The 26185-nt window shown below is 48.8% G+C and overlaps 12 protein-coding genes across 12 annotated transcripts; 8 read left to right on the top strand and 4 right to left on the bottom strand.

Annotated features, from left to right (window-relative positions):
- Positions 1-514: 514 nt before the first annotated feature.
- FSST1_003117 (uncharacterized protein) lies at positions 515-1450 on the top strand (the record flags this gene model as incomplete). The annotated part of the gene is made up of 1 exon (XM_083229168.1): positions 515-1450. One exon carries the CDS (start codon positions 515-517, stop codon positions 1448-1450), a length of 936 nt encoding a protein of 311 aa, XP_083086547.1.
- A 288-nt stretch (positions 1451-1738) lies between these two features.
- On the bottom strand, positions 1739-3861 carry FSST1_003116 (bacterial low temperature requirement A protein-domain-containing protein; the record flags this gene model as incomplete). Its single annotated transcript, XM_083229167.1, has 4 exons — positions 1739-2325; positions 2397-2986; positions 3030-3219; positions 3270-3861. 4 exons carry the CDS (start codon positions 3859-3861, stop codon positions 1739-1741), a joined length of 1959 nt encoding a protein of 652 aa, XP_083086546.1.
- Positions 3862-4620: 759 nt separating this feature from the next.
- FSST1_003115 (F1F0 ATP synthase subunit epsilon) lies at positions 4621-5019 on the top strand (the record flags this gene model as incomplete). The annotated part of the gene is made up of 3 exons (XM_083229166.1): positions 4621-4652; positions 4753-4867; positions 4948-5019. 3 exons carry the CDS (start codon positions 4621-4623, stop codon positions 5017-5019), a joined length of 219 nt encoding a protein of 72 aa, XP_083086545.1.
- A 651-nt stretch (positions 5020-5670) lies between these two features.
- Positions 5671-8270, top strand: FSST1_003114 (Mak10 subunit, NatC N-terminal acetyltransferase-domain-containing protein; the record flags this gene model as incomplete). The annotated part of the gene is made up of 6 exons (XM_083223816.1): positions 5741-5888; positions 5950-6017; positions 6066-6194; positions 6245-6478; positions 6532-6993; positions 7041-8270. The coding sequence occupies 6 exons, from the start codon at positions 5741-5743 to the stop codon at positions 8268-8270; spliced, it is 2271 nt and encodes a 756-aa protein (XP_083086544.1).
- Positions 8271-8605: 335 nt separating this feature from the next.
- FSST1_003113 (mitochondrial carrier domain-containing protein) lies at positions 8606-9760 on the bottom strand (the record flags this gene model as incomplete). The annotated part of the gene is made up of 3 exons (XM_083229165.1): positions 8606-8730; positions 8783-9513; positions 9579-9760. 3 exons carry the CDS (start codon positions 9758-9760, stop codon positions 8606-8608), a joined length of 1038 nt encoding a protein of 345 aa, XP_083086543.1.
- Positions 9761-10508: 748 nt separating this feature from the next.
- Positions 10509-15203, top strand: FSST1_003112 (uncharacterized protein; the record flags this gene model as incomplete). The annotated part of the gene is made up of 1 exon (XM_083229164.1): positions 10509-15203. One exon carries the CDS (start codon positions 10509-10511, stop codon positions 15201-15203), a length of 4695 nt encoding a protein of 1564 aa, XP_083086542.1.
- A 372-nt stretch (positions 15204-15575) lies between these two features.
- On the bottom strand, positions 15576-16966 carry FSST1_003111 (proteasome regulatory particle lid subunit RPN6; the record flags this gene model as incomplete). The annotated part of the gene is made up of 3 exons (XM_083229163.1): positions 15576-16582; positions 16647-16729; positions 16785-16966. 3 exons carry the CDS (start codon positions 16964-16966, stop codon positions 15576-15578), a joined length of 1272 nt encoding a protein of 423 aa, XP_083086541.1.
- A 573-nt stretch (positions 16967-17539) lies between these two features.
- On the top strand, positions 17540-18332 carry FSST1_003110 (mitochondrial nucleotide exchange factor MGE1; the record flags this gene model as incomplete). Its single annotated transcript, XM_083229162.1, has 2 exons — positions 17540-17833; positions 17889-18332. The coding sequence occupies 2 exons, from the start codon at positions 17540-17542 to the stop codon at positions 18330-18332; spliced, it is 738 nt and encodes a 245-aa protein (XP_083086540.1).
- A 1117-nt stretch (positions 18333-19449) lies between these two features.
- Positions 19450-20368, bottom strand: FSST1_003109 (P-loop containing nucleoside triphosphate hydrolase protein; the record flags this gene model as incomplete). Its single annotated transcript, XM_083229161.1, has 3 exons — positions 19450-19812; positions 19866-20069; positions 20123-20368. The coding sequence occupies 3 exons, from the start codon at positions 20366-20368 to the stop codon at positions 19450-19452; spliced, it is 813 nt and encodes a 270-aa protein (XP_083086539.1).
- An 848-nt stretch (positions 20369-21216) lies between these two features.
- FSST1_003108 (elongin C) lies at positions 21217-21827 on the top strand (the record flags this gene model as incomplete). Its single annotated transcript, XM_083229158.1, has 3 exons — positions 21217-21386; positions 21616-21756; positions 21806-21827. 3 exons carry the CDS (start codon positions 21217-21219, stop codon positions 21825-21827), a joined length of 333 nt encoding a protein of 110 aa, XP_083086538.1.
- Positions 21828-22726: 899 nt separating this feature from the next.
- FSST1_003107 (RNA lariat debranching enzyme) lies at positions 22727-24470 on the top strand (the record flags this gene model as incomplete). The annotated part of the gene is made up of 3 exons (XM_083229157.1): positions 22727-22780; positions 22829-22930; positions 22992-24470. The coding sequence occupies 3 exons, from the start codon at positions 22727-22729 to the stop codon at positions 24468-24470; spliced, it is 1635 nt and encodes a 544-aa protein (XP_083086537.1).
- A 621-nt stretch (positions 24471-25091) lies between these two features.
- Positions 25092-26104, top strand: FSST1_003106 (Mob1/phocein family protein; the record flags this gene model as incomplete). The annotated part of the gene is made up of 5 exons (XM_083229156.1): positions 25092-25117; positions 25315-25478; positions 25534-25627; positions 25676-25809; positions 25863-26104. The coding sequence occupies 5 exons, from the start codon at positions 25092-25094 to the stop codon at positions 26102-26104; spliced, it is 660 nt and encodes a 219-aa protein (XP_083086536.1).
- Positions 26105-26185: the final 81 nt, after the last annotated feature.

Genomic DNA, 26185 nt, shown 5'->3' with positions numbered 1-26185 from the left:
GAAAGCTCAAAACTGCTCATATTAAAGAGAATGGTTTAGTTATTTTATGCTACTTTACCTGCTCTCTAGGCTCTCTATTCATTTTATACATCCTAAATTTCGCAATGTTAAGCCCCTGACGTTGGTAATAAAGGTAAATATGTGCAATTACCTCATCCTACGTCTCTATTCTTCCTTTCATCGGCACTGCCTCAGCAAAGCCCCCCACATATCGTTTCTCGCATTCGTCGTATTGTTCTGTGTGGGGATGCTGATCACAAGATGCACCAATCATGACCACAGGGCTGAAAGATGCCTTGGGCTCTCCGAGAAACATTGCGCCGTATTCTTCGGTTTCAGCGAAGATCCAATTGTAAATCATTATCATACTCAGGTGACATAAGGGAAGCTGTGTAGTATATATATCGCCTGTTCCGCCTTGGAGATGGAGATGTGGAAGAGTGTTCAACGACACTTACACAAGAGACCAGAACAATTGGACACTCTTTATCAATACTTTCAAAAATTACACAATATGGCTACAAAAACTGAGTCAATTTCTCACTCAGTATTCAACAATAATGTCTGTTCTTCTACACATCTGCATCTACCTCCCGATTATGAAGCAACCGAAGCCATAGAGCTATCCCCCATCTCACCAGCATCCTGCTCCACAAACTCTCTCCCCGATTACACAGACATATACAACAACGACCCATCAAACCCCGAAGCAACTGACTTCTATCCTACCAAACAACTTCAGATCCTAGCGTCCGGATTACCTCTCATCAGGCTGCCTCTACCCCCACAGCCAGATCCCATCTACATCTTCAACGTCGCACCGACAGGAGACATTGAGGAAGCAGAATACGTCTCTATTCGACCAGCTCGTAATTCAGGATCATGTTTCCTAGCTAGAGCAAACGATTGCGCACAGAAACCACTCTGCACGACGACATATCGCTTTGGACCAGGCAAACCTCCCAAGATCCGTCTCGAAACAGAATCACAGAACGGACAAGCAGAGGATATAGAGATCAGCTGCAAAGGTGTCTTGACCCGGAGTGTAGTCATGCGAACTCATCTCAGTACCTTCGAATGGCGATATAGTTCCCGCGCCGAACGTCGCGCCGCACAAGCCTCTGTTGGCGAGCAAGTCGACTGTCTACTCATTCTCGATCAGGTGATCAAGGTAGCTGTTGCAGGCGGGAAACAAGAGGAGCGGAGACGCAAGGTTGGACAATTTGTGCGAAGCAGTGGATTTCGTACTCCCGGTTCCAAGAGAAGTACTGCTGGAAATGGAGGGCGACTTATGCTTGATCTGCGTGAATGGATGGATAGAAAGGAGGAACGGTTAGAGATGGAAATCCTTGCCGCGGCAAGCTGTGTGTCTATGTTGAAGAAGGAGGTTGACAGAAGGAGGATGCATCAGGCTATGGCGATCATGGGAGGTGCTTCTGGTGGTCCCTGAATCTTGGAATTAGGAAACTGATGGTTGAGGTCATGTATTAAACGGGAGCTCTGAAGAGTGTAAGTCCATTGTTGTTAGACATTATAGAAATTACAACCTGTAGTAAACACGTACAATATTCCCTCAGGATGTCAGAAAAATTAGCCGCTGAAAGTATAAGCGACAAAATTAGTATGTTACTTTATGCTCTTTAGACTATAGTTCTTAGACTACTTGTTTCTATACTCTAAGACTTAGCAGGCCGTTTTTTCTACTACCCACTAGAATCCCTATCTTTCATAATATTGCTCAATCTTGCACATCAGCTACCGCAGTTTTCTCCCTAGGTCCTAGCTCGAGCACCTCTGCCGAAGCAGTCTTGGGCTTCTCATCAAGATTCGCATTTTCAAGATCCTTTTTACTGCACTTGCACTTATACCGCACCGTGCATCCTTTCTTCTCCCCAATGAAAGGATCACTGCGGCACGATTTGCCAAACAGCTCCAGAAGCAGGACCCAGATGGTCAGACCTAAAGTGATGGATATAAGATTCAACGAGTTGAGACTCGTAGCCAAAGGAAGACAGAATAAGATGATGCACACAAGTGTTCGATTGGCCAACCGAGTCTTCTTGGACAAACGTCGAGTTGCTGGATGACGGTGGTCGTGACAGGCTGATATGACTCCCATGAAGAACAATGCAATAGCAAGGCCGTGGCAATAGAAATAACGGATACCATCGGCAATATCAGGTTCCGCACGCTCAATGTAGTGATCTGTCAAGTGTTCGGGGTTCGTTCCAGGAGTATCAGCAACCAGAACGAGTTTGGACAGTCCAGCAGAAGCTAGGATATAGCCCATGATGAAAGGGAGATGAGCATAGTGCCATATCGAAGCTGGACAAGTTAACATAGGTATAGAGAACTAGAAGAAACAGGTGTAAAAAGAGACGAAAAAGGGAACTCACATGTATATACGGCCCGTCTAATGGCATGTACGTTGATGTTACTTCCATCGACATCAAAGTAAATCCAGTTAAAGACAAAAGCCTGACAGAGTCCAAGAACAGCTTTACCCAGGAACACATCGACTGCATAGCCTCCATGGCTCTGAAACATGGGCCCCATGACAGAGTACCCAAAGACTAAAGACACAAAGGCGTTGGTCCGTTCAACCCGATGCTCAATGTTGACTGCTGGAAAGAATTCAAAAAGACTAGTAAGATACGTGGCAAATCTTCTAGGCTGTGAAGTCGTTCGACCCCATTGAAACAGTCCCGTTAGGATACTTTGGCCACACATGTCTAGGGCGATAGCAACCCAGATAAGCCCCAGACGAGAAGGCATCTCGACATGAATACTTGCAATCCAGATAGTGGCAGGAACAATGATGTTGATGGCCTGACAGACCATAACACCGCGGACCATTGGTAGAAGGTAAGCAGTATATAAGAAGTGCACGATACCTCTGAACCGAGCAGCGACGTAAAAAGACACAAGCATTGTATACGTGTTGTGTTCCCCCTCATAGAAGGCGTAAGTCATGTTGGTTGAGAACCTATTCAGTTAGAAATGGCTCTTTTGTTTGGAAGTCAACGTACCCCAAGAGACATGCAATCTCGAAAAGAATCTCAAGTCGGGTAAAGACGTCGTCTGTCTCGAACCAACTCAAGATCAAGGTAATGTCGGACCAGATCTTCCATGACATGATAAAGGTAATTGCAAAACGAAGCAGCTCTTTACCGGTCGGTTCTGCCCAGACGTGTTCACCATTGACGTGGATGATACCGACTGTCATCTTTATTTAGGACATACACACCACAACGTATTGGGATGCTTACCGTATAGAAGATCAAAGAAGAGCTCAATAGCCATGATTTCAGTATTTTCTGAAGCACGCCAAAGCAGACCTTTGTGAAACCATTGCTTCACGACTGGCTTTTTGAAGAGTTTGATCGTTTCCCCCAATCGAGACTGACTGCCACTGGATCCGATAGATAGTGTATCAGACGTAGACATGTTAGATGAATCGACACCGGATGCAGGCTCATCATCATTGTAAGTTCTCAATTCAGCGCCATAGCCAAACTTGTCGAAATTAGCATTTAGATTGGATGTGTTCGTAGAAAGTCGTTGTAGATGGCCGTTGACTAGATCGAGCTGGCATTGCATATCTTCCCACTCATCAAAGGCAGGGCCGTGTTTTTTGCGAAAGTGATGACGGCGACCTTCATGATGGTCCCGTGTTTCTCTGAGATAGTTGTGATGCTCTTGTGATCCATGGATAACAATCTCGACCTGGACATCGCTACGATCTCCATGTTTTTCGCGTAGTTCATCAATGTCTTCCGGAAGAGAAGCGATTACCTTTTTCCCATTGGGAAGGGTAAACTCTTGCGGTCGCCGACGTCGAGTAGAAGGTATAAAGGACATTTCGAAAGAAAGAACTGAACGTGCAAGGTTGAGAAAGACAACTCATCTCCCTTTCTTTATATGAGGAGGAGCTGAAGAGCTGCAAGATAAGCACAGAGACCAATGGTTTAAGCTTATTGGGCGGCCGCCTCAGTAGTAGCCCCTGCTATTTTGATACCGCTACTATTGGCTTTTGGTGATGTGGTCTCACGTCTTATTTGAGTTGAAGCTACACGACCCATGCATGTTTGGGACAAGCATGTTTTATTAAGCTTAATAAGACACGAGTAGTCATGACTAAGAGAGTGAAGATGATTTCGTTTATTACCGTTGAATATCTATAAAGGAAAGCAATGTTTGATGTGATGGAATGTTGAAGGATTCTTAGCTTGTAAGAGAGGTAAGTAAGTATTGTAGGTACTGTAATTTGGCTAAGAGGAGGCATAAGACTTAGCCTCAGGCTTAGTAAAACTAAATATCCTAAGATACCTAGCATAAACTAAATGGTTTATTCTTAGGCAAGTAGTATCAATTAAGTCATTTGGCATCCCTTAAGCAGTGCTGTAAATTGGTTCATTCAAGCACCCATGGCTTTCACTAACACGATCTAATATCACGTGATACATAATCACTTCCGGCTGTTTCCCGGCTCTAGCAACAAATGCGGCCTAAGGCTACCATTCTAGCTCTGCCGTCGTCCGGTAATTCGGAGCAAAGATTCAGCCATCACCAAATCACCAAAACCAATTCCCTCCCAATCCAACCTCCAACACCGCCAAAATGCCCGCCGCGTGGAGAGCCGCTGGTCTTACGTACGTCAATTGAACTCCCAGACATTGCCGAAATTATCGCCCGCCGTCGAGCGACCCGTTCAACAAGCACCCAGAAGCTAACATAAGTCTTTCCCGATAGCTACAACCGCTACCTGGCCGTTGCCGCCCGCGTTGTCCGCCGCAGCCTGAAGGACGACAAGAGAATCATTGCCGAGCGCCGAGGCGAGATGGATCTGCGAGTTTCCAAGTGGCAGGTAAGGCGACACCAAACTTGCCAAAGATGAGCGAGATAGAGAAAGCGACAAGATTACTAACGGGTAAATTACCTCAACAGAACGGCAAGCAGGGCGAGATGCAGAACCTTGCTACTGTCAACGCTGCCATCGCCGCCGAGAACGCTTCTTAAGAAAATCGATACGGATAGATGGTTGCGTACGGGATATTGGAAGCATGGCGCCTGAAGGGGATTGCTCGGCTGGTATGAGATGGAACTTATTCACAAAGAACCGCCGATCGCATGCACCTGGTGTCACTGTATCATAAGGATTGCTACAACATAACAATCAATTCAAAAACTACGGTTGTAATTGCGACGTCAGAATTGCTGTAAATGAAAGTGTCGTGTGCTTCAAACGAATTGTATTGTCATGATGGCAGCGGGACGCATCTCAACTTTCTGGGCACCCGGCTACTGCCGACTCTCCACAAAAGCCTTTGAAGAACAACCAACATATTAGCAGTTCACTTTGATGACATTGATTCCTATGATTTTATTTGTAAAGTCACAAATCTCTAAGCCAGTGCTTTATTGTAAATTATACTTGACCAAAGTTTAAATGATTCAATAATCTACCTATCACCAAACAAATACGTAGGTAGTGGTGGAGCCATCATCAACCGATGAGAGACAGGACCATCCCTTCTCACAAGTCAACCAACTTACTGTCAACATCTAATCTAATGCTAAACTCTCAACGCAAACACCAACACGCACAAATGGTGCTCGGGCGACAATATTAATTCATAATAGCATCTCTTTTCGATTCACTCTACGGATATGGACGACTCAGTTATTCCTGATGGTGGGTGCCCAACAATACTTACCCTACCTTACCTCACCTTGAATTATGTTAAAGTCTGACCTGATGGGCACAGATATTGCGAGATTATCGCTAAACTACCAATATGAACCTCCGCCTCCGCCTCCTCCAGATATAATGATGGCAGGAGTAATCGCTGTAGATATCACAGATAAATTCAAAGAAGCTATCAACAGTAAGTTTTCATCCTTGGCCTGACCCCGCGATTGACTGACTGACTCTTTTCTTTACCACAGCCCTTGCACCCGGAGATCTCGTCAAAGATGAACACTTTACCTTGTTTGATTCCGTTGCGGCTCTCGAAGTGAGATTTTCATTATCAGACCACCGGAAATAAGGCTAATATGTGTAGATCATGGACCCAAAGATGGACAGTGGTTGTGTCGAGTCACCAGATGAGCTTGAGGAGCTCTACGACGTCAGTCGGCCACTTCTTCCCGAGGAGGTTCTGGGGATCATAGACCAGCTACTCTGCCATGAAGTAAGAGAACTATTTATACGAAAAACGACAAAACTAATTTGTCTATCTAGATGGCCTGGCACCAAGGATATCCTCTGTCGCAGACTCTGTTCACCAGCATATATGCTGAAGCGCTCCTGACACCTACGCCACAGACTGTCCAAGATGCTCGTTTCGTCCGTAATGCAACTGCTGGATCTTCTGGAAACCTCAACATGCTGGAAATTCTAAGGGCGTATTGTCTTGGTCTGTTGAAGGCTTGTGGTTATGTCAACGAGCGCATCAAGTCCGAACACTACTATGAGGTGAGCAGGACTGGAAATCGCCGAAATACCGAATCAGCTGACATACTTTGTAGGAGGAGGACTTTGTGACAAACACATACCACCGAACACTTCTTGCAGAGATACAACCTGGACATATTCAGCATGTTATCCAAGAGGCGAGAGCTTTGCTCGTCACACTGGGTGACGAAATCAGCCATGATCTCAGACAGGCACTCGACCAGCGATTACAGCTAAGGTCGTATTTCCTGAAAGCGACAGAATGTCCCAAACACATGAGAGAGCCCGATGTAGCGAGACAACCATGGTTGGAGTGTCTCAATCTCCTCCCTGGCATCAAGGCTTCTCATGATCTAGGTCGACCCGTTGATGACGCCTTCAGCGCCAAACTTCAAAGGAAGCTTGCCAGCACTATGCCTCCGAGACCAATTGTTCAACTTAAGTTTGAAGATGCATTTGGACACTTGACAAGACTCTTCTCAGACGGCGCCGAACTAATCGATGTTCTGAACTACACCGACTCTCAATGTCTACAGGTAAGATATGAGATCTCCTTAAACAAGGCAATGCTGACAGTTCTTAGAACTTTGTCTATTACTTCCAAGCCAAGAAACCCCAACCACTGGTCTTTGTACGGACTCTGCTTCAAACTTTCCTATTTAATGAGATGGAAGTTTTAGGATCAATGAGCATCCGCCAGATACTAGACGACGACTTCTCCATCGTGACGCTACCAGCCAGCGTCCAGCTTGACCGTAACAACGATGAGATCGAATTTCCTCAAGATCCTCGCTTCATAGTTGCTGAACAAATGGAGATGTTCCGCAAAAGAGCAGCGCAACCTTTCCTCGATATCTTCAGGACATACTGCCAGAATCGATGCCGCGTGCGACGCACATTATGTCATGTCATTAGAGACTGGGAAAATCTTCAGGTTGACGCCGAGGAGATTGACCAAAATATTCAAGTCAAGTTGAGCGAGGAGCCTATGAGACGGTTGACAGGCACGAACAGTGTTCCAGTTGAGACTTGGTCCCTTCCCCTGTCGTCCTGGACGTACCTGTACAAGCTCCGCCAGATGGAAACCATCGTACAGCTTGGCTTCGAGCTGGAGGTCTACCAACCAGACGAACTTGCCGGCATGTACTGGTATCTCAACTACCTCGCCAAATGGAGATTACAACATGGAGAAAGGATCAAGTCCTTTATTGTTCGAAAGGTTGAGGAGTCGCGTGCATCCTCTAAACCTCGCGACCCCACCGTCGATCGCCAACTCGAGCGATCTCTTGCCTTTGTTCGGCTTACGCTTCTCGATGCTGCTGTCACATGGGAATTAGCCGATGCACTCTCATGCGTGTACACCGTGTTGTTGCGACTCAAGCTGGTCAAGCTTCCACCCAGACCGTATAGTAACGATGAACTGCGCTTTGATCTACGCATGAGACCGTTTGCTGTGATCGGTCTTCCACCTCTACCCAGCTTCCAAGAATTTACACAGGGAACCGCACAGCCAGAATCAGCCACAACAGACATCCTTCACTACGCAGAGAGGGCACTCAAGGGTGCAAAGCAAGGGCTCGAGGCGTTGAGCAAGATGCCTGCCCGAGATGCATTTTCAGTCGGTTCTCACGACAAGTGGGTCAATTCCAAGAAGAATGCTCTCAAGGCGTGTATCGCGACGGGACTCGCAATTACGACATTGCAGAAGGCATTGGAAAGGAGGGAAGATGACTTGAAGATCAAGGCCGAGGTACCAACTCCGGATAAGTGTTATCACGACTGGTGGATTGTGCCTCGCATAGTTCCTGTTTAGATGTTCAATGATGTATAATGAGCTAAAAAAACAAGGGAATAAATTCAGTATGTGTTTCAAAACCACAAACGTACATTTGGGTATCCAAATGAGAGTTACATCATTGCCAGCCATCCTGCAGCAGGCCTGCCTCTCAACCCAAGCAGACTGCAAGCCATAATCCAAATAATACAACGCCATTTCCACAATAGCAGTTTCCGAAATGATAGCCAAATGAATTCTCACCGTATATGTTTTCGATATTGGGACGGATACTGATAATGATTGGATGTCTTTAATACTTTGATATCAATATGGGTCTTGTGGGACCAGCCTTAAACTAACGTTAAGGTAGCTTAAGCGACGCGACGGCGAGCGGCCTGAGCCATTCGAAGACGCACGGTCTGCTCATAAAGGACGTCCTTGAAGGCGAAGAGAAGAGCAGCAGTGAGTACACTCTGGGTGACCTTGGGACCAATACCTGTTGATTACAGTCAGCGCATCGTCAGATAAAATAGATAGTTACTGCTTACCTCGGTAGAGACCAGAATAACCACTCTCGCGCACGATGCGTGAAAGAGCGGCAAGAGAACCCTCCTTCTTGCCACTCTGAACGTGCATCTGAGACTTGACGGTGATGTATGGGTAGGTGATCGCAGTAGCGAACAACTTGCCCAGAGCACCTAGGAAAAAGGCGACAGTAGGAGTCACCTTGCGACGCTTCTCAACTGTGTTCTTCAGCTGCTCGAACAGAGTGTACTGAAGAATGGGGTTGATGACGAGTACAAGAGCCGGGATGACACCGGCGAAGAGAGCCTGAGGACCCTCGTTCTTGAGGAGCAGCAGCAGAGTGCCGATGGTGCTGGGAGCCTTGACAGGCTGGGAAGACTCGCCGGCCTCGACATCCTTCTTCTTCTCCTGCTGGCGGGTGGTGACTCGGGTGTTGACAACCCAGATAGGGTTGGTGATGATAACGGTAGCGGAGCCAGCAATGGCACCAGCAATCATCGTCTCAACGGTAGTGAGCTTGGAGCCAGCGCGACCAGCCTTGGCAGCGGCCTTCTCGAAGAAAGCGCGGGTCCATTCGTACCAGTAGTAGTAAACAAAGTTGGTAATGCTGATACCGAAGAGGGCCGAGTTAATACCGGAGTACAGACCCGAGACACCCTCACGGGCGATGATGTTGCCAACAGCCTCGCTGAACTTGCTCTCGGCCTTCTTTGACTCGACCTGGGCGCGTGTAGAGAGGGTGATGAGAGGGTAGCTTTTAGACGTGGTCAGCGCATTGCGTCGCATTGGAATGCGACACGGGCATCGCTGATAACTTACGTCAGGATCATGGACAAGATACCACCTCCAGCGCCAGCAAGAGCATGGGCGACATTGTCGTTCTGAGGGATGGCGGGAACCTCGGGCGCCTTTTCAATCTCAATCTTGGTTGGTGTGATCTCGACCTTTGTGACAGGGGATTCGATCTCAGGAGTGGTCTCCTTGTCGATGTTGTCCGACATGATGGCGTCTGGAGAAGTATATAAGTGACTGTCTAAAAGCAAGGGTAAGCGACAAGCGCGTTAAAGTTTGTTGCTTGAATTGAATTGATGGAAAAAGAGATGAACTGGGGAATGTATTATTGAAAACCTGGGGAACCTACAGTTATTAGTTGCGCGGGGCCGTGCTTAATTATACTGTAGGTATCTTAGTAGTCTATCTCGGCAATGGCTGATGTCTCAACTGGAAATGCCTAGGGACTCCTCCTGTAAGGCACAAAGTACAGGAGGTGCTCCTCTAAATATACCGAGGTCGGGACGGGGCACGATTCCGAGCAGACATCCCTAAAAGTCGGCCACTGTTCCGCATCTGAAAATGAGGTCACCTCCCAGCATGTGACGTGGGGACGGGGAAAAAGACATGGGCCGGTAAACTAGACATCTTTACCGTGCAGACATTCCACTAAACTTAATCAGGCAGTTATTCTGAGGACTGTTTATCACAAAGAAGCAAGATTCGGGAGTGAAAGCGTCGGAGCCAGGGAGAAACAAAAGATGCGAAGATTGCAACGACGCTAGTACAAAACAAGCCCAAAGTCAACATGTGCCGCCACGTCGACCCCGGTCAATGATCCTAACCCACACTGCGGCGGGTTGGTTTGGTTTTGCAACAAACAGATGGTAATAGCTAGTGCGCGCTTGCCTACATGCATTCGGCACTTCACTTTACATTCCATTCCATGAATGAATACCACCAAAATATTAGTCGTCGATGCGAAAGCGCAAGAGCCTAGCCGCTGATTCCGACCCTTTCACTGTTCGCTGGCAATCAGTGGTCGATATGAACACGCCCAGCGCGGATATTATGTCCTCGCCAGATCCACTTAACGATACCGTTGAACAGCCGCCTAGGAGTCAAAGCAAGGCTTTAAGTGCCGTCCCTCCTTCGACCACGCGTCGTATAATTCGCAGCAGTCAGCGGTCCAGCCGATATTCATCCACCGGAATAGGAACTTCGCCTAGGAGGCAAACTTTCGAACTCGAGGTTGGAGACAATCAGGCACCCCAGAGATTATTAGTCACCGTCGAAACCGAGGAACCGAGCATGTCAGCCGGGCCCAGCAGCGCGCGTCGAAAACTATTCCAGGACAGTCCTTACATGCCTGCAGCACGACGGAGAGAAATGGCTACCACTACGACGACAGTTCCGTTAAAGAAAGCGATCGAGGAACAGGACCAAGATCCTAACGCGACTCCGAGAAAACGAGGTCGCCCGAGAAAAACAAATGGCACGCCATTACCAACCGCAGGAATCAAGAGGAAAGGAACGCCAATAGCGGGGAGTCCTCGAACACGGCGGCGTACAACAAAGGATACAGACACAACGGAAACTATTGCGCAGCCTACGCCAGGCACAAAACGAAGGGGTCGACCTCCAAAAAACCGGTCTATCGACTTGGGAAGCCAGCAAACTTCAGGAACAACTTCGATATTAAGAGACGCCCGACAAAAAGAGGATCTACTCGATGAACTTGCAGACGCTTACGATGTATCCGAACTTCCTCCTATACGCGCCGATGACTCTCAAGCCGATAACGATGTGACTTTGGTTATTACACCGTCAGAAGCTGAGGCAAATGCATTGCGCGCAAATCGAAGCGCCCACAATATCGCGCCTGCGCAACAGTCAGAACCCGACTCAGATATCTGGATGGCGACATTAGACGATGAACCAACTCCTAGACCTGCAACAAAAGCTGCACCCGGACCTTCAAGCCCAGAGCGTGGCCGAGATGGCGGTTCTTCGGATTTCGGAGATTATGGATATGGACCTGCTGGAAGTGACGTTTCCTCTGCAGACGACCATCAGAGCGACACCCGACCTGGAACCGATGATACAGTCGCAGCGGGTGAAGACTTTAGTATGATCTTTATGGATTCGCTACCATCATTACAAGCGAGCTTGCGCAGTTCGACGGAACAACAAGCCGAAAACGATATTGGTGAAGAGACAAGCATGATTATCAACAACACTTTGGAATCATTACGACAATCTTTACAGGATCGCGACAGGCCTAAAAATAGCCAGGAGTCTGCAAAGGAGGGGGATAAGATCGAAGCACCTGAAGAACCCGCACCAGAAGAACCACAGCAGAACTTCCGACAATCCACTATTCGCCCACCTCTGACATTCTCACCCAAACCCAAACTGTCTTCCAAGTGGTGGCAGAGCCCTCGGAGAATGGGTTCTTCACCTTTGCGACACCAGGTGCTATTAAAATCGAACGCGCCTGACGCCCCTGAAACTACCGAATACCGTGGATCCCCCCTTGCTTCCAACCGTTATGACGCATCTTACCTCGAAAACGAAGGCTCGAATGCCTACGACGATTCTTTCTCGGAGATTCCTGATGCTGTGCTTACAGCAGCTACACCTCGGCGCCCCCGAGCGAGCACTAAAAAGTCACCAAAGGAAACCGAGGATGTTCAAATGGAAGATGCGCAGCTTGTTCAACTTGAAGATGAGCCAGAAGTGCAAGAAGAGGCCCCCGAGGAGCCGGAGGTTCAAGAGGAACAACAAGAGGAGGCCAATCAACCAGTAGCTTCTAATGCAAGCGCAACCTCTCGTTCTGATGCAGGGCGTCTTCCCACCCCTGACGATACATCTTCGAATTTCGAAGTTGAAAGTGATAACAACCAGAAGACGGGGGCTGGCTCGCGGAAGTCTACTAGACCCAACTCAAGCAGAGGTTCTTCGCTCAAGAATCCATCACCTGAGCCTGTGACCCAAGTTCAGATGGTACCAGAGCCTGCGGATGAGATTGTCAATGAGGTCGTGACCGAGGAGGCGAATAAGGATGATGAGCTTTTGATAGATTTTGATGCTCCTGCCCAAGAGCCTGACGACCATTCGGATGCTGAACACGAATTCCTGGATGAACCTGACGATCACTCTGACCTAGATGAGCAAGTTTTCGAGCAGACTGTTATAGCCGACCCTGTCGAAGAAGAAGAAGAAGAGGAAGAGGAAGAGGAGGCGGAAATGGAAGTGGAAGAAGAGGAAGAACCTGAAGTGGTACAAGAGCTACCTAAAGTTGTCAAGCCACACCAGCCTCGATTCTCTTTGGAAGCCGAAATTCAGCAACCAGAGGTGACACCGATGAACCAGCTCACATCACCTATTCAAGAACCTCAAACTTTACCCGAACTTATGTCAGAGAGGGCCAGGCGCTCTACGCTATCACCTGCTGTTCGAGCAGGTCGCGCTTTGCAAAGTGTAACATCGGATCCTCCATCGCCTGAGGCTCGTGATCAACATTTACGAAGCCCTTTTAGGAGTTCTGTTACTAGAGACTTGGGACCAAGAGAATCTCAAACCATGCGACGCACAAGTGCCAGTCCTGGGAACTCGCGTGCTGTGACTGAAACTGCCCAGATCTCTCGAGGTAATGAGGCCTATGACGATCCCTTTGGAACAAACACCAGACACACAGGTCAACCGAGCTTTATGGAAGCTCTCGAAAGGAGCAGTCGCACTTCCTCGCCACGTCATCGACGAACAGCATCTAGGGATTCTGCAGCCAGTTCGACGCATTTCCAGGCCCCTAGTGAGGGTGGCATGAGCTGGGTACAGAACGAAGGTCCCATCAGCCCTAATCTCCGTGGGGATGTACCTCTTGAGGCCTTTGCGCGTTCAACAGTAAGACAAGCCGCCCCACCTGCTTCTCGCGGTCAAGCCGACCAAGTGGCGGATGTTGCAGATGACGAGACTGAAGATGCGGTTGATGATATGGACTTGTGGGAGTTTGAGGCGCAGAGGTCAAGTCCTCGAGCAGCCCCGCGACAACCTGCAAAGAAGCCAGAATCGCCTTACCGCGCACGGGGCAAGATACCGAGCTCTTGGGGTAAACAGACTGCCAGGGAAACACAGCATGATGAAATCATTGATCAGAGGACGATGAGTGAGTTCGACGAGACCGAAGATCGTCAAACAGACGCCATGGAGATTGCTACTGAAGACCCGTCTCGAGTAGAAGAGTATTCCCTTCTGAACAAATCTCAGGCTGCCGAAGAACCCAAACAAGCTCCTGGCACTGCCAAAGCGAGCCGTTTCGATCTGTCAGCCTTTTTCTCGTCTCCAGGTGTCCTCCCAGGAATGCTGGCCGAAAAGTTCTCGCCTCTTAAGAAGTCAGTCTTTGGAACACGCCCTTCCGAGCCTGAACCTGAGCCCGTCGAGACAACGCAGACATTACCGACAAGCTCCATGTTCCCACAGGTACCTCAGCAAGAGCTCCAACCTCGAGGCAAACCAAGACTTGGTTTCTTCTCACCTGTCCGCCCCGCTCAACCAGCAGCGAGACAAGAGCCATTGGAGCTATCAGAAGAGGAAACGAATTCTCAATCAGAGCCAAGGTCCAACCAATCATCTCCAGATCGTCGCTCTGAGGCGTCTTCGGTACATGAGGAGCATGATGTGTCCATGCAGGAGACCTATGAGCAGCCTGATGAGAGAGAACAATCAGAGGAATATGAGCAGGAAGAGCTGGATGAGGAAGGCACTGAAGTAGAAGTTGAAGAACTTCAGCCTTCTGAGATGCCCCCTGTGCCCCAGAAGGCGAACTTCACTCCTAAACAACGACTGCCTGCTCAATCCTTCTTCAAAGCCTCGACACGGAACGCGGTTGTGGAACCAGAACCGGAACCAGTTCCTACTACAGGAGAACCCACACCGCCACGGATGCAGCTCTCTCATGCCGATATACACAGATGGCAGCAGGAAACTTCCAACGCCAGTGAAGACTCGCCAGAACCAACCCCTGAACCGGCCCCCCGACCTGCTCCCCGTCCTCTTCTCCGACCATTACCTCCCAGAAACGCTTCCCCTACCAAATCAAGTCTACGCTCTCCTCTCAAACCTCATACCCCTGGTCGCGTAGTCGAGTTTACGAGCAGTGTCCTCTCTCCTATAGAACAGGCCAAGGTTCGACATCAACGTCGACTATCCAATTCTTCAGCAGTATCACAGTCTAGTAACGGCCCCCAGCGACCGCGTATTAGACCACCACCCCGCCAAACTGCCCATAAGGCCACCATCATTGAGGATCCTGCGTCCAACGTGGGACCACCTAAGAAACAACCACGTCCTGCACCACTATCACAAACTGTCTGGACCCGAAAACATTGGCTTGTGCTCGATGATCTACTTCAAGAGCGTCGCCAAGGCCCTTTCACCACATATTACGAACGTTGCTCAGACAAGTATCTTGGAAAAACTGTTACTAGCCAGGGTGAGTCTATGACGCTGGAGCGTTGGCACCTGGATTGTGTCGATGCCTTTAAGGCTCAAGTCGGTGGCTGGGACGAAGGTGCACTGGCCAAGAGACTATTCGCTCTTATCCTGGGCGAGCAGAGGAGAAGTCAGGAGGCTTCTTCTTCTGCTGGACCCAGGCGAGTTATGTTCCATTGAATGACGTAAAGAACACATGTCGGCTTTTTGTTTTTTTTTGCATCGAGTTATGAAGCATCGCATATTATTTAGCATTCATGAGGCGTTCTGTTTCATGAGTAGGTAGGCTATCTGTTGTTGGAGATACCAAGTACAAACCGATCATTTGTTGTATTCGTCACGCCTTGCATTTTTCATTCAATACCCCCCTTTGGAAGCGGAAACTGGTCGAGGCATTGTCTGTATTAGGGTTGGATTCACAGGCACAATGTTACATATAGGACACATGAACAAATACAAAGCATTGACCAGCATAGACGATCGTGTTCCCTCTTTGAAACGCCTAGTCTAAGATACTGTGTGACATATTACATACAACGGATGGACCCAAATCTATTCCAGCATAGACGCCTGGTTTGTGTACAAAACATCGACGACGCTGCTCAACTTCTCAATGGTTGAGAGAGCCGCATCGTACGACTCATCCCGGTGCGTCTCGTCAAAGATGATAAGGCAGCCAGCGCCCTGGTCCAGAACACCAATAATGACCTTGTCCAGGATCATCTGGGAAAGCTTTCGCTCAACCTGCTGGGTGTCGAGGCCAACCATATTGGCGATGTGGTCGATCTCCACGCGCGAGAAAGGCTCAATAACCTTGATAAGGTTCTGCTCCAACATAGCGTCGTAGAGACGACGGAGATGGTTTCGGATGAAAGTGTCGCTTCCTAACTCGTAGCGGTAGGAGGAAAGTGCATGCTCGTACTCCTCCAGTGATCGATTCGAGTGGGCGCGAGCAATAGCCTTCATAGCTTCTAGGTTCTTGCCAGCGTACTTGAGGGCTTGCTTCGAGGCCATGAGGTTGTTCACGTCGTCGACGAGGTTAAGCATGATCTTGCAGAGAAGCATGTATTGCAGGGCAGCCTGAGCCCTGGTGCTCTCGTCTTGGGAGTGGTAGCCATCGAGGGCCTCGATGAAATAGGAGAAAGCCGTGTTGAAGTCCTTATCTTCAGCATGAAGCATTCCGCTTTGCATATCGAGGTTGGCCTGTAGCATAGGAGGTGTGTATACACTGGCAGCGCTGGTTCGTGCACTGGTGAGAGCAGCACGAGCCTTGGGGATGTTGCCGAGGGCGTGGTAGACTCTGGATTCGAGGAGTTGGACTTCGACGAGGCGGAGCTTGTCGTCGAGGCGCTTGAGCTCGCGGAGGAGATTGTTGATCAGACCGAGAGCTTCGTAGTAGGATTGCTTAGCCATTTGGAGAGCTACCAGGCGGACCTCGAGGTCCTGTCGCTGGAAAGCACGGCGCTCGGCGGTGGCCCATTCTATACAGTCCTTGGTGACGGAGATTTCGATATCGGTGCTGTCGGGGATTTCCTTGATGAGGTCGAGCAGTTGGCGGACTACGTCACCATGTTAGCTGGCTGTGAAGCATTGGCGCAAGATTATTGTGTTGTTGAGACATACCCAACTTGGCTGACTTGGCCTTTGCAAACGAAGAGAATACTGTCCTGCTCTCCTTAACCAGGTCCACCAATTCTTGCGTCTTCCTATTGTAATTGTTAGCGGGGCACGAGGGAAGCGGTCGTGTGAAGCGGTGCGCACTTCTCGTCTCGGTAGATCTCTCCTAGGCTGACCAGAGCCGTTTCGTACTCGCGAGTAGCTGCATCAGATGTGGTGCTGGGAGCCTTGGAGATGATGTCCTTGTAGATGGCCTCAGCCTTTCGTGGGTCGGACTTGGCGAGCTTCTGCGCTTCCTGGACCCTCGCCGATTCGGCCGCCGCCATTGTGTAGGATGTGGTTTCGTGTGTCGGGGGTGAAAGTTGTATGTAGTAGAGTTATGCGCTATGCTACGCGGACGGAGAGAAGGCTTTGAGGGTGGTGAAGAATAGTCGTCGTTATGATGATGTTGTTTAGTTGACGCAAATAGATAGCAGCAATAATGGTAGCTACCTTACCTTAGCCTCCAGGTTGCCAGAGCACGACGTAGACCAGCCAGTAAAAGAAGTGGGTCTCTACAGCCTCAAGGAAAGGTCAGTTGAATTGATGATGACGGGCTTTCGTTGATCCGCAGCTAACTACCCTAGAACCATACATCATGCCCTGCCAAAGTGGGGGTTTGCCGCTCTCAATGGAAGCTTCCCGTCCCCGGTTCAGTAGCCGGTGCGACCCTTCGACATGCGAAGCGAATCATGCCGACAGCTTAAAATTTCAGTCCTAACTCGGAGCTCTAAACTTCCTGATAGTCTACCTACCACAAGCCACTGTACACTTTACTTAAGTGCACCAGCCTCTCCTCACTAAACTCTTACTCTCTTCCCCCTCATCCATCTTTAATTTATTTCGTCATATACCTCACAATGTTCCGCCAGGCCATTGCCACCTCGTCCCGCGCTCTGCGAGCTGCTCCCAAGGTCGCCGTCCCCCGACCCTTCATCCAGTCGCAATTCCAGGCTGCGCCTGCTTTCACTTTCAGATCCGCCCAGCCCGCCGTGTCAAGATGGTACAGCGACGCTAAGGAGTCTGAGTCCAAGCCTGCTGAGGAGGCCAAGGAGGAAACCAAGTCTGAGGAGGAGAAGCCTGCCGAGAACGATCCCCTCGCTGAGCTCAAGAAGGCCCTCGAGGCCAAGGAGACAGAGGTCAAGGACTGGAAGGTATGTGGCAATCAAAACCCCTCAATTCGTCTTTGTAATGCTAACCATCATAAAGGACAAGTGCCTGCGCACCGTCGCCGACTTCCGTAACCTTCAAGAGCGCACCACCCGTGAGGTCAAGTCCGCCAAAGATTTCGCCATCCAGAAGTTCGCCAAGGATCTCGTCGACAGCGTTGACAACCTCGACCGCGCTCTTGGAATGGTTCCTCAGGAAAAGCTCAACGCCAAGGACCGACCTGAGGGCATTGAGGATCTCGCCAACCTGTACGAGGGTCTCAAGATGACCGAGGACATTCTCATGAGCACTCTTAAGAAGCATGGCCTCGAGCGTCTCAGCCCCGAGGGCGAGAAGTTCAACCCCAACGAGCAGGAGGCTACTTTCATGACTCCCCAGCCTGATAAGGAGGACGGCACCGTCTTCTTCGTTCAACAGAAGGGTTTCAAGCTCAACGGCCGAGTGCTGCGCGCCGCCAAGGTCGGTGTTGTCAAGAACAAATAAATACACACCTCTCTACTCTAATATCGGAGGTGGTGTGTTGGTTACATCATCTCTACACAAATTCGCATCTCGCGTGTACTATTAAACCTGGTTATCGGTTGGCGTTGGCTCGATGTATAATGCTCCCCTCATGATGGTCATTTTTCAACTTGTATGATGGTTACAGGTATTTGGAAAGGAAGGGAAAAGTTTCAAGAGAGTTGGGACATTTGTACATAAAAATAAAGACGGACATGTATAACAGTGGAGGAAGCAAGATCTGGAGGCAATGGGTCTTCGTCTTATGACCCCCAAGGGGACAAGGTAGAAATGAATACTTATGCTGGTACCTCAGCTATGACAACAATGAATATTGTAAAGAAAGATATGCATATCGAGCATCAAATGATGTAAAGTGACATGGCTGAAACTATAAACATGGTTAATACACCAAGGTGGGGTTGATGTGATGTTTATCCCACACCTTCACATTTCTTCAGCATATATCACAAATGATCAATCACAGTATATGCACAATATTGTTTGTTAAATCTTTATTCGAACAATCCATCAACTCAACAAAACCACGCCAGAAACACTAACAAAGAAAGGCCAACAAAACACCTGGCACCTCGACCCTTGTTTATGCCGATGATGCAATACATATAGAAACAGGCCTGTAGTTCTGGTTGCTCCCCTTATCTCATAAGACACTTTCAAAAACAAATGTGCGCGCTTCCTCCCATGCCATGCCATACTTCAATCCCAAACTATATCCCCAATGCCGCAGAGATACATCTCTCAAGTAGGTAGGTAGGTTGGTAATGGAGGGAAATCATTCCCAGCAACGCCCGCGATGTCGCCTCACTGGCCTGTTGCTTACCAGAAGTTCCTACCAGTGTCAACAGCAATGAAGGTAAAGAAATAACGTAAATGTAAATCGTTATAAAAGCAATATTCATGCGATGGTCATTACAACTCTTTTAATGCTGGCCCACCGAGCTGTCTTTCTTGCTGTTCCCTCCTGCTCTCCTCTCCCCAGGAGAAGATGACAAAAGAGATCGGAAGACAATGATGAGTAAAAGGTTCCTCAAATCCAAGAAAACATTCATTCATCCCATCTCCAGTCGTGAGTACCTTAGAGGATTGGACACTTTCTCTTCTTCCTCTTAATTTGCCCCACCCCGGGTGTTGATGTTGACTCGCGCTTCTTGGAAGAACCGGTGGCTGCTGCCGCCTCGATTGTTTTCCGGTCGTTGGCAACGACGGTATTGATAGCCTGCTCGAAGATCTCGTCGACACCTCGCATCTCCTTACTACTACATTCCATGTACTGAGCGTTCATCTTCTTGGCCAGTCCCATACCCTGCTCAGTAGTGACTGGCGTGAGGCCTTGTGTCTTGAGCATATCGATGCACGCCTTCTTGTGGCGAAGATCTGACTTGAGGCCGACGAGTACTAGAGGAGTGTATGGACAGAAGTGTAGAACCTCTGGGTACCACTATTGGGAAAGGATCAGCATGTTGTGTGGCGAATAGATTGCAAATGCCATACCTTATCGAGTACATTGTCGAGGGAGTTCGGACAGTCAATAGCGAAGCATACAAAGATCAGGTCGGTCTCAGGGTATGAGAGCGGTCGGAGACGGTCATATTCCTCTTGGCCGGCGGTATCCCACAATGCAAGCTCCACAGTCTTACCGGTAGCAGAGTGGATAGGATAGGTGATGTAGTTCTCAAAAACGGTTGGGACGTATTTCTGTTTCGTTAGTATCGGTGCCCAACGGCGGCAGTTGGGAAAGGGTCGCTTACCTCTGGGAAATAACCCTGGCTGTAGCTAATGAGCAAGCAGGTCTTGCCGCATCCACCGTCGCCGACAACAACAATCTTCTTGGAAAAGGTGGGCGCGTCGGTGACGTGGGTCGCTGCCGACTCGCGGCCCGTCGACGAGCTCATAGTGGTGCTGACGGTGCCTTCGCTGGAACGAGTGCGCTCTTGACGTCGAAACTGGTCGTTGGGTTCAAAGTAAGAGGTACGGTAGGATTGAGATGATGCCATGCTTGGGCGCAAGGCTATAGTGAGTCGCGGGATGCAGGCGCGAGTCTTTTGAGAGTCGCTTAGCCTTTAGCGTAGTGTGTCGATGAGTAAAAGATGTCTTTGGTTGAGATGCGCCCTATTCGGATCTATGATGCTCGTGTGTTGTTGATGCGGGGTGGGAAAAGATGATACTATCGAGTGTCTGATGCGATATGTGTATAAACGGCAAGCAGAGTGGAATGTACAAGTTGATGCGACGCGAATTGGGTTGAGATGCTGTAGCTAATGAGGCTCAGTATAGTTGAATGATGGGTGGATGACAGTGTTGGTATGTCTTGTCTTGACTTGTCTTGGGTTGAGTTAAGGTAAGTAAAGTTTGTGTTGTTTGCGGCAAGTTTAAACTACTTGGTCAAGTCCAAGGAAGGACTATGGGGAGTCAAGTCTTAGTGTGGCTTTGTTGCACCACCAAGTTACCCGAGTAAACATGTTGACAGGGCAACTGCCTTTGGGGGAGGGTACAGTTGCTTGCGGGCAGTAGCGGGCAGTACAGGCTACATGCTGCCCAGATTGTAGAAGGCCGGGCGGGCCCGTTCAGTGGAGGTGAATCACTGGAGCTGAATATGACGGAACTAATTGGCCCGTGCACCTGCTGACGAGAAAATTTCCTTGGCCAGGAACTCTGTGCTTCTTCCCTGTTCTTATCGTGACCTGGTCCAAGCTCGTCTTCTCCATTCTCGTCCCCATCCATGCTTTCTCTTTCTGCCTTCAAAAGCTTTTCCCACCAAATTGCTTCCTCCTTTCTTTTCCTTTCTTCTTATCTACAGCGACAACACACCACCAGCCAGCAGCGGTGAAGAAGACTCGGGAAAATGGACACTCAAGCTCCCAGCAAATACATCACTCTCATCTCCAGCGATGGTTTTGAATTTGTTGTTCTCCGTGAAGCTGCCATGGTCAGCCCGATCATCAAAGGCATGCTTGACGTGAGAAGTCAATTTGCTGAAGCCCAAGAGGCTCGTTGCGTTTTCCAGGAGATGAGGTAGGTCAATGTCGCCAACACGCTGTCGCGTCCAGACGGCTTGCTCTGTGGATTGATGAAAATTCACGATGCTTTGTTGAGAGAACATCCGAGACTTCTCGGTTGGGCTACATGAGTACTCACTACACTTGACCTGACCACAAACGCACCAAGCCTGGTTGTCTTCAGCCTCTGCTGGAACAGTCCGATCCTTGAGAGAGTAAGACGCTGATGATAAATATATCAACAGCGCCATGGTCCTAGATAAGGTTGTCGAATACTTCCACTACTGGTATCGCTACCGCAACAGCGAAGACGTGCCCGACATGGATATCCCCGTTGAGCTTTGCCTTGAGCTGTTGGCCGCGGCTGATTACCTGGGCCTGGACCAGTATGCAGCCATTGCTATAACCTAGCGCGTGGATACTAATTTCATCTAGGGCAAACATGAGCATGAAGTGAAGACTTCTAGAATCTAACAGACTTGGCCACTTAGCCATTCTACCTTTCTATACCTTGTCATGTCTATGACATCTCTTTATGACGGCGTTTTAGAGCTGGAGATGCAGTCCAGCTTGCTGCTACTTAAGCAAGAGACAGCAGCTTGTCTTTGTTTTTTTTATAATGATAATGATACAGGTCAAGTCAAACACATCCCTCCAGATCCAAACATCCAAACGTGACATGTCACCATTTCAGCATATGCGTTGTACTCTTAACTCCTCCGTGGGTCCAACGTCTATTAGAGATGGAAGATTAAAGTAACCCTCTCACTCTGCGTTACTCAGTTGACGCATTGAGCTTTCGCTTTTTCTGAAGGGCAACATTTCTTGATTGTAAATCCGTGTCGTATTCCCTGTATCCATGTTTTGTTATGCCAAATTCATTAAGAGATTTATGCCATCTATCGTAAGCATCTTAATGAGACTGTTATGTCAGTGCATTGCCGGATACCTCTACGGATTGGATCTACGGTAAGGGTATAATAATTGAAGCTGAGCATTGTCGCCTGAAGGTCATGGCTTAAATAAACAATGCCATTGTTTCATGGACTATCGTTGTAAGGCATCCCTGGAAGCCTGGTTTGGTTTGCTTATCCTCCATACCCGTTAAATATCTTCAAACGGTCAAGACAAGTCTGAGCATGATCTGCAACCGTCGATGAACAAAAAGAATAATTGTGACTCAACTCATGTAAAATTTAACGAGAAGTCTCTAAATGTCAATATCATGTAATACCAAGGTAACTTGAGTCATCGAATTTTTGAAAGGTGGTTCACCGTCAGCAGTTGCCTGGAAAGTAACTTCTGCTTGCGAACCCACTCAGTCTCAACTTTCCAACTACAACTACGAACAACAAAATGTCTACCAACGCGTTCGAGGCGCAAGGTGTCCGAGTTGCGATCGAAGGATGCGTAAGTCGACTATGGAAAATATTATTGCCAGGCTATTAACAATTGCAGGGTCATGGCACACTAGATGCCATCTACGCTTCTGTTGAAGAATCTTGTAAGAAACGTGGTTGGGATGGTGTTGATATTCTTATCATCGGCGGTGACTTTCAGGTAAATCAGCCCCTAATTGTCTTCAATACCTTCTACACTATGCTAATATGCACGGTTACAGTCTGTCCGCAATGCTGAAGATCTGAGTATCATGTCATGCCCTGTCAAGTACCGCCACCTAGGAGACTTTCCCAAGTACTACTCGGGTGAGAGAAAGGCGCCTTATCTAACAATATTCATTGCTGGAAACCACGAGGCCAGTTCTCACCTGTGGGAGCTCTACTACGGAGGTTGGGTGGCGCCCAACATTTACTACATGGGTGCTGCCAACATTCTACGCTTCGGTCCACTACGTATCGCCGGGCTGTCTGGTATATGGAAAGGCTTTGACTACCGCAAACCACACCACGAAAGACTCCCCTTCAGCGGCGATGATGTAAAGTCGTGGTACCACGTCAGAGAAATCGACGTCCGCAAGCTACTTCAAGTACAGACACAGGTGGATGTCGGTCTCAGTCACGATTGGCCACGTGCAATCGAATCGCATGGCGATCATGAATGGCTTTTCAGGAAAAAGCCTGCTTTCAGAAACGAATCTCGAGATGGCACACTGGGTAGCGTAGCGGCCGAGTACGTCATGGACCGTCTACGACCTCCCCATTGGTTTTCAGCACATATGCATATCAAGTTTGCCGCACTCAAGACATATAGTGAAGCTCAACCTGAAGTGGAAGAGAGCAAGCAAGAACCTGCCCCTGTGGCCGCTCCAGCACCAGCTACAGAGAACAATCCCGATGAGATCGATTTAGATATGGATGACGACGATGAAGACACAAAGCCTAACCCAGAATCAGAAGCCAATAAGAGCGAGCCTGAAGTTAAGGAGGCGCCAGAAGCATCAAATGAAGTGTCGGAAGAGCTGAGGGCACAACTCCCGGCATCTTTCGCTCGCCCCCAGCCCAAAAAGACACCTGGCCAGCCAGTACCACCCGGTATCACAAACAAGGAGGTCCGTTTCCTTGCTCTCGACAAGTGTCTGCCAGGAAGACATTTCCTGCAGCTCTGTGACCTTCAACCCTTCAACCCCGAGACAAGTTCCGAGTACCCTCCGGCTCAAGAATCACCACGATGGCGATTACAGTACGACCCAGAGTGGCTTGCAATCACGCGCGTCTTCCATGATTCTTTAGTCATTGGTGACCGTAATGTGCAGACGCCACCTGACTTGGGCGAAGATCATTACCGACCCCTTATCAAGAAGGAGCGAGAATGGGTTGAGGACAATATTGTCAAGGCTGAAAAGCTGGATGTTCCATACAACTTCGAAATTACTGCGACGCCTCATGCTCCTGGTGGTCCCGAGATTGTCGATACGCAGCCATCAGAATACACAAACCCTCAAACTACAACATTCTGCGAAATCATGGGACTTTCGAATATCTGGGATGCTACGGAGGATGAAAGACGCCAACGGAAAGCACAGGGACCACCCAAAACGGATCAACGCTTCACTGGTGGTGGAAGAGGGGGTGGCCATGGTAGAGGCAGAGGAGGCGGGAGGGGACGGGGTAGGGGAAGAGGCCGTGGAGGTCGCTGGTAATGTCTGCAGGTGATATCCAGAAAACGGCTTTGGTTGCGAAGTAAAAGGATCTTGTTGCAATGCATCAGCTCCATGGGCTTTTATAGAAGGCATTACAAGAAGGATGGACATATTCAGAGTTACGTGCTGCTATAGATTTATTACCTGCTTTCACATGAGACTAAATAGAGCATATTTACATGCTTAATTTTGGTAAACAATAAATAAAGTTTACTCCTTATCGAAGATCCAATTCAATTGAAGCTCCCCTTACGTAGGTAGTACAGCGTGGTGGGGTTGAAGCTCCGTAGCAACCACACCAATCAGGAAATAGAGTAAACAGTGCAAGCGCCCATACGCCATCGTTACTACTACACCTTTACCTATCAACCTCAAACAACACATTTTGGTCGCGCCCCTTAGCAAAAACACTTTGCAAAACACAAGTTTAACAGTGATATTAGGCGACTTCGCATCTACATACTCACATTTAGGATTTACAAGACTCTTGTCTCACCTACCCGTCCTGTTGGTTCCCTCCTCAGATAATCCCCCCATGGACAGATTGCCCCGCTAACAGTTGGAATGTAACAGCATCGCATCTCGACCTCGTTGAAACCTCGTCGAATATCATCGCCCACCATGGCTCAAGCCTTCTTAACCACTGTGTTAGTTCTCCCATCTTTCTCTGAAGCAGCGCGACTCTGGATTTTCCCTATTCTTCATATACCGCTACCATGTTTCAACATCTGACTCCGAAGTCGGTCTCTACGATACATCAGATGGACACGACCTCCATCTCTAGAAAACCCCTGCCCCTCTCGGATGAACTTTCATTTGCTAACTTGGAACCTTTGTTGAATAGTAACCAGCGAACGAGAAACCAGTTTCGCCCGCGCGCGGGCAAGGGAGGGTCGGCCAGTTATCAACTGCGACAGTATGCCGAAGTGACACTAGGTGGTGGCAGCTTGCGCAAGGTCGTCAAGCTCCCAGAGGGCGAGGATGAGAATGAGTGGTTAGCTGTCAACAGTGAGTTTGACGATAAACATGCCAATAAGGAGGTGTTGCTAATCGTGGCTTCCAGTGGTGGATTTCTACAATCAGATCAACCTCCTTTACGGAGCCATCACCGAGTTCTGCTCACCGATTTCATGCCCTGAGATGAAAGCCACCGACGAGTAAGATTTCTCCAAGGACGATTGGCGATCCAAGCTGACAATGGCCAGGTTCGAGTATCTGTGGCAAGACAACGAGAACTTCAAACGGCCAACCAAGATGCCTGCGCCAGCATACATTGAACAACTCATGACATGGGTGCAAGCAAACATTGACAACGAACAAGTATTGCCCAGCAAAATCGGTATGCATTGCCTTGTTCGCATACTTTGAGAACAGCCAGCTAACGACCACAAGGCGTCCCCTTCCCCAAGTCTTTCCCAGCGCTAGTCCGCCAAATCTTCAAGCGCATGTATCGTGTCTACGCTCACATTTACTGCCACCACTACCCTGTGATCCGTGAGCTTGGTCTCGAACCGCACCTAAACACAAGCTTCAAGCAATACGTCCTCTTTGTAGACGAGCACAGCTTGGCGAGTGGAAGGGACTACTGGGGTCCTCTGGGCGACCTGGTGGATAGCATGCTCAAGAGCGACTAGGAGAAGCTTGAGAGTGACAGTACTGAGCTTTGAGACTTAGCAACAAGGAGTTTTGGGCGTTTGAGGATCAGGGCTTAGAGC

This window comes from Fusarium sambucinum, chromosome I (genome assembly GCF_050947815.1).
Source record: "Fusarium sambucinum isolate potato_lamoka chromosome I, whole genome shotgun sequence".
NCBI lineage: Eukaryota > Fungi > Ascomycota > Sordariomycetes > Hypocreales > Nectriaceae > Fusarium > Fusarium sambucinum.
The sequence above is the reverse complement of the archived record's forward strand: the minus strand, read 5'-3'. Positions and strand labels throughout refer to the sequence as shown.